At 33.5% G+C, this 6,539-nt stretch overlaps 1 protein-coding gene across 1 annotated transcript; it reads left to right on the top strand.

Annotated features, from left to right (window-relative positions):
- Positions 1-3,887: 3,887 nt before the first annotated feature.
- Positions 3,888-4,621, top strand: LOC117065675 (26S proteasome non-ATPase regulatory subunit 10-like). Its single transcript, XM_033180783.1, has one exon. The coding sequence runs from the start codon at positions 3,895-3,897 to the stop codon at positions 4,573-4,575; it is 681 nt and encodes a 226-aa protein (XP_033036674.1). The 5' UTR covers positions 3,888-3,894; the 3' UTR covers positions 4,576-4,621.
- Positions 4,622-6,539: the final 1,918 nt, after the last annotated feature.

Genomic DNA, 6,539 nt, shown 5'->3' with positions numbered 1-6,539 from the left:
TGTGACTTGGATCAACAAAGCTACTATGAACAATGTTTTTCCAATGTATATGTAATCATATGTTTTTATTTCTCTCAGGGGAATACCTATCAGTAAAATTGAAGGGTCATGGGCAAATATATATTTAAATTTAAAATAAACTAAAAGTTTCCCAAAGTGTATGTGTCATTTCATACTTCTATAAACAAAGGTTCACAGTTTCATTCCACACTGTTGCCAATATTTTGCTTTTTCATTTCTTTCAATTTTAGTTACTCATTTGGTTTTAATTTGTCTTTCACTAAACATCTAATGATGTTGAACATGTTTATTTGCTTGTTATGTGTAATATGTCTTTATTAAAAATGTATTCAAAATTTTTCACCAAACTGTATTATTATTTGTATTTTTATTACTGAGTCATTAAAAGTTTTTACATAACTTGGATACAAGTTTATTTTCAGAAATCAGTACTGTGAATATTTTCTACCAGTATGTTCCTTGCCTGCTTATGGTTTATAATGTCTGATGTGTAGAAATTATGGAGACCAGAAAATGGTAAAAACATCTTTAGAGTGCTGACATAAAATACTATTAATATACAATTCTATATCTAACAGAAACATTCTACAGAAGTAAAGGCAAAATTAAGATAGTTTCAGATGAAGAAAAATTAAGAGAAGTTGTTGCCAACAGACCCGTTCTACAAGAAATGCTAAAGTAAGGTCTTCAGGCTAAAGGCAAAAATAAAGGGGAAAACTTGAGTTTTTGCAAATAGAGGAAGAAAGCCAGAAAAGTTAAATATTTGGGTAAATATAAAAGATTATTTTCCCCTTAAATACTTTAAAATACATATAATTGTTTAAAGCAAAAATTACAATGTTGCCATCTGGAATTTTCAGCATATGTCAATGTAATAAATATGATAACTGAAGCATAAAGTTCAGTGGTGGCAGAAATTTTTTTAAAAAAGCGATGTGAATGGAAGATTTCTACATTTTATATTAAATGTTACACCATTAACTAATAATATTAAATATATTATAATAAAGTAGATATGTGTATAGTTATCCTTATAGCACTCACTAAAAAAATTAAAAATATAGAAAGACTAAAATCTAGTAGATACCACCAAACAACAGTACTCTGCCCTTTCTTCTCAAGTGCACATGAAATATCCTATAGAATTGTCTGTGTGCTTGGCTATAAGACAAGCCTCAATAAAGCAGAAAGAATTAAAATCTTATAAAGTGTTTTCTCTGACTGTAACAGAATTAAATTAGAAACCAATGAGAAAAGAAAACTTGGAAAATTCACAAATGTGTGAAAATTAAACAACACACTGTTAAATAACCAGAGGGTTAATGAAGAAAACTCAAGAAAAATTAGAAAATGTTTTGAGGCCGGGCGCGGTGGCTCAAGCCTGTAATCCCAGCACTTTGGGAGGCTGAGACGGGCGGATCACGAGGTCAGCAGATCGAGACCATCCTGGCTAACACGGTGAAACCCTGTCTCTACTAAAATAAATACAAAAAACTAGCTGGGCGAAGTGGCAGGCGCCTGTAGTCCCAGCTACTTGGGAGGCTGAGACAGGAGAATGGCTTAAACCCGGGAGGCGGAACTTGCAGTGAGCTGAGATCTGGCCACTGCACTCTAGCCTGGGCAACAGAGCGAGATTCCGTCTCAAAAAAAAAAAAAAAAAAAAAAAAAGAAAATGTTTTGAAATGAAAGAAAACCAAAATACAATATATAAAACTTATGAAATGTAACAAAGCCAGTGTTTAAGGGAAAATGTATACCTATAAATGACTTTGTGTTTTAAAAAGAAAGTTCTCACATCAATACCTAGCCTTCCACCTTAAGAAACCAGAAAAGAGTAATCTACACCTAAATCACAAATAAAAGATTAGAGTGAAAATCAGTGACCTAGAGAATGGAAACAATGGAAAACACAAAAGCAAAAGCTGACTCATTTTAAAATATCAACAAAATTGTCAAACCATTAGCTACACTGACCAAGAACAACAGCCAAAACAACCCATGAATAACTAAAATCAAAAATGAAAGAAGAGACTCTTCTCTCAAGCTTATAAAAATATAAAGGATTATAAAGGAATACTGAGTAATTGTATGCCAACAAATTAGAAGATCTAGATGAAATGAACAAATTCCTACAAAAAAAGAAATGCCAAAATTGACTCTAAAAGAAATAGAAAATTTAAATAAAATTATAACAGGTAAAGAAATTGAGTTGTTAATTCAAAGATTATCCACAAAGAAAAATTCAGATCCAGATGGCTTTACTGACAAAAGACTACTAAATGCTCAATGTAGACTTGGCCATGGGCAATAGCTCATGCCAGTAATCCCAGCACTTTGGGAGGGCACGACTGGGGAATTGCTTGAGCTCATCAGTTTGAGACCAAGATGGTGAAACCCTGTCTCTACAAAAGATAAAAAAAGACTACATGACTGTAGTCCCAGCTAATCAGGAGGCTGAGATGGGAGGATGCCTTGAGCCTGGGAGGAGGAGGTTGATTGCGTGGAAGTGGAGATGGCATCACTGCACTCCAGCCTGGGCAATAGATCCAGACTTTGTCTCAATAAATAAATAAATAAATAATAAATAAAGTAGACTTAACCCTAATCATTGACAAATACCTCCAAAAAATAGAAAAGATAACTTTTACCAACTCATTCTAATGAGGTCAGCATTACCCTGATCCCTAAACCAAAGACAGCACAGGAAAAGAAAACAACAAAATAACATGCCTTATGAAAACACCACTCCCAAAAAATGCCATAAACAAAATTCTAGAAAATGGAATTAACAACATATAAAAAGTATTACATAAAACGATCAAGTGATATTTACCCCAAAAATGCAAGGTTAGCTCAATGTATGAAAATCAAAAAATGTAATATACATATTAATGGAATAAAGGACAAAAACCATATGATCATCTCAATACTCACATAAACAGCATTTGACAAATCAACACCTATTCATGACAAAGCACTTAACAAACTAGGAATAGAAGGAAACTTCCTCAACCTGATAACAACCATCTATCCTAAACCAATAGTTAACCACACTAAATGGTGAAACACTGAATGCTTACGCCCACCAAGAACAAGACAAGGATGTCTGCTCTCACCACTTATAAAACATTGTACTGGAAATTCTAGCCAGAGCAATTAGGTAAAAAGAAAAAATAAAAGGCATGCAGTTTTGAAAGAAAAAAATAAAACTATCTCTGTGTAGATTATGTGCAGATTACATGAGCTTATACCTAGAAAATTCTAATGCATCATCATGCATGCATACATACACACACACAACTATTAGAAGTAATAAACAAATTCAGCATTCCTCATTAATATAAAGAAATTAGTTTTACTTCTATATATTAGCAATGAACAATAAAAATGAATTTAATAAAATAACACTTTTTACAATAGTATCATAAACAATACAGTACTTAGGGATATATTTGACAAAAGAAGTATAATTCTTGTAAATTAAAAACTAGAAAACTGATGAAAGAAATTAAAGAAGATTTTACTAAGTGAAAAGACATTCCATGTTCATGGGTAGGAAGACAATATTGTTAAGATGTCAATGTTACCAAAAAAATGACCTACAGATTCAATACAATCCCTGTAAAAAATTAACAGCTTTTTATTTTATTTTTTACTGTAGTGGGATAGCCTATTCTTAAATTCATATGAAACAGCAAAAAACCTTAAATAGCTAAAACATTCTTGAAAAAGAAGAACAAAGTAGGATTCACACTTCCCTATTTCAAAACTTACTACAAAGAAACAGTAACCAAGGCATGTTATTGGTATAAAAATAGATACATAGATTCACGGAACAGAATTAAGAGTTCAGAAATAAACTAGGATAGCGAAATGGAGGGGTGTGTGTCTAACCTAATGGTCTGCAACCTGGCCTACAGCGGGAAGCTGGAAGAGTTGAAGGAGAGTATTCTGGCCGATAAATCCCTGGCTACTAGAACTGACCAGGACAGGAGAACTGCATTGCACTGGGCATGCTCAGCTGGACATACAGAAATTGTTGAACTTTTGTTGCAACTTAGAGTGCCAGTGAATGATAAAGACGATGCAGGTTGGTCTCCTCTTCATATTGCGGCTTCTGCTGGCCGGGATGAGATTGTAAAAGCCCTTCTGGGAAAAGGTGCTCAAGTGAATGCTGTCAATCAAAATGGCTGTACTCCCCTACATTATGCAGCTTCCAAAAACAGGCATGAGATCGCTGTCATGTTACTAGAAGGCGGGGCTAATCCAGATGCTAAGGACCATTATGAGGCTACAGCAATGCACTGGGCAGCAGCCAAGGGTAACTTGAAGATGATTCATATCCTTCTGTACTACAAAGCATCCACAAACATCCAAGACACTGAGGGTAACACTCCTCTACACTTGGCCTGTGATGAGGAGAGAGTGGAAGAAGCAAAACTGCTGGTGTCCCAAGAAGCAAGTATTTACATTGAGAATAAAGAAGAAAAGACACCCCTGCAAGTGGCCAAAGGTGGCCTGGGTTTAATACTCAAGAGAATGGTGGAAGGTTAAACAGCCTGGATTTATTCTTGCTTTGTAAGAATAAATTGTGTTGTGTTGTTGTGTTGTTGTGTTGTGTCGTTGTTGTGTTGTGTTGTTCCCAGTGTTCTGCAAACTAATGTATTTGTGCACGAGACATCATCTATGAATGATGAAGTTTTCTCACCTTCAAAGTCTTATAAACATGTTGACTCTTGTTCCTGCTGAGTTACTAGTTCGAAGCTTACAGCTTGTTTTCCAGGCATCAAATAACTGTTGAGATTGTTCTACTTTTGTCATATATTCTTCTATATTGAATTCTGGTTAATTTTGAGTAACTAATTCTGTGGCTGTTGTGAGTCTTCAGCACCCTCCCACGTACCTTATATCCCTCTCTGAAACAGAACAGCTCCAATAGCAACAAGCCAGTTGTTCTGCCACATGTTTCTGTGTGGATTCTGTAATGTTCCTCCATACAGTTAAAACATCCTAACTTGTTTTTCAAGCTCACTCAGCCTACGCCAAACATCTCTGGTTTTTTTTCAACCATGAAGTTTAATTTATTTTTGTGATAGGAGGTATATTTACATATTTTAGTGGACCAAATTTTAAGTTGAATGGTGTGCTCTAAAATAATGAAAAACAATAGCCCATATACCTATGTATTTGTTTTTGATGGGTTGTTTACTCTGAAATAAAATGTATGGTTTTCTTTAAAGGAAGTTTTAAAGTACCTATTTTGAGTCATCCTGTATTGCAAAGAATGTCAAGCTTGTTAAAATGACATGTAGCAAAAATGTATTTTGATCTGTATTTCAGAAACTAAAAAATAAAATGTTGAGTCTTCTAAAAACAAAACGAAACAAAAAAAGAAATAGACCAACACATTCATGTATCAAGACAATTCACTTAAAACAAATTAAGTGGTTTTAAAAACCATTTATAGAACTGCCCATATTTTAAAGTTCTTCTTATATTAATATTGCAATTGTTTAGTTACATGATTTTGTGTGACAAATTTATATTGACAAATTTATCCTCATAAAGTTATTATATTCCCTTGTTAAACATTTAATGGCTGGAGGATCTAAAGCTGCCCCTTCATTTATTACTGATGTGGTTAATTTCTACTTTCTTTGTTTTTGCTTGATTGACCTACCTAGAGGTTTGACAATATTATTACTCTTTTTAATGAATTAGTTTTAGGTTCTCATAATCTCTATTTTGTTGGTTTTCTATTTCAATGGTTTTTGTTCTGATTCTTATGCTGTTTTCTTCTATTAATTTGTCTTAAATTTTCTTATCTTTTTCAATATCCTTAAGATAAATGGTTAGACCATTAATTTTGTCAGCTTTTTCTAATAGTGATTTCTGCTTTAACATAAATCCATACATTTTGATACACTATGTTTTTATTTTAATTCATTATTTTATCTGATTCTTATCACTTTCTACATATTCAGAGAAGTACTGTGCTGGGTTCTTTACAGATAAGGAAATCCAATTTAAGAGGGGTGGAAGGACTAGCCTAAGATCCCGTAACTATGAATTCATATACCCAAGAGTTAAGCTCAGGCCTTTGGAGAACAAACATCCTTCTACCAAGAAGAATAAGGCTTTTGGTATTTTAGTTATGAAGTCAGGCTGCCCCCTGACTATGCAGAACCACTTTAATCTCTGAATGAACAAGACATTTTGACATTTACTTACAGTAGTCATTAAAAGAAATGCATAGGCAGTGACCATCAAGGACTCTGAACCATCTGTTCTGCTTGAATTTGAAACTAGGTGTCTCTCTGGAGAAAAATCAGAGAGATGGCTGTTGCTTTTCTTGTTCTCATTCAGTTAGAGAATTTATTTCACAAAATTCAAAAGAAAATAATACAGAAAACACAACTGGTACAGTCCCACTAAGTATCATTAACATCCTAAATCAGAAGCATAAAAAGGCAAATAAGGTGCTTTTTAATTTTTTTTTTTTTTATTATCATACCTTA

Source organism: Trachypithecus francoisi, unplaced genomic scaffold (genome assembly GCF_009764315.1).
Source record: "Trachypithecus francoisi isolate TF-2019V2 unplaced genomic scaffold, Tfra_2.0 Lachesis_group2, whole genome shotgun sequence".
Lineage (NCBI taxonomy): Eukaryota > Metazoa > Chordata > Mammalia > Primates > Cercopithecidae > Trachypithecus > Trachypithecus francoisi.
Note: the sequence above shows the minus strand (reverse complement) of the source record. Positions and strands in the feature narration are given on the sequence as shown.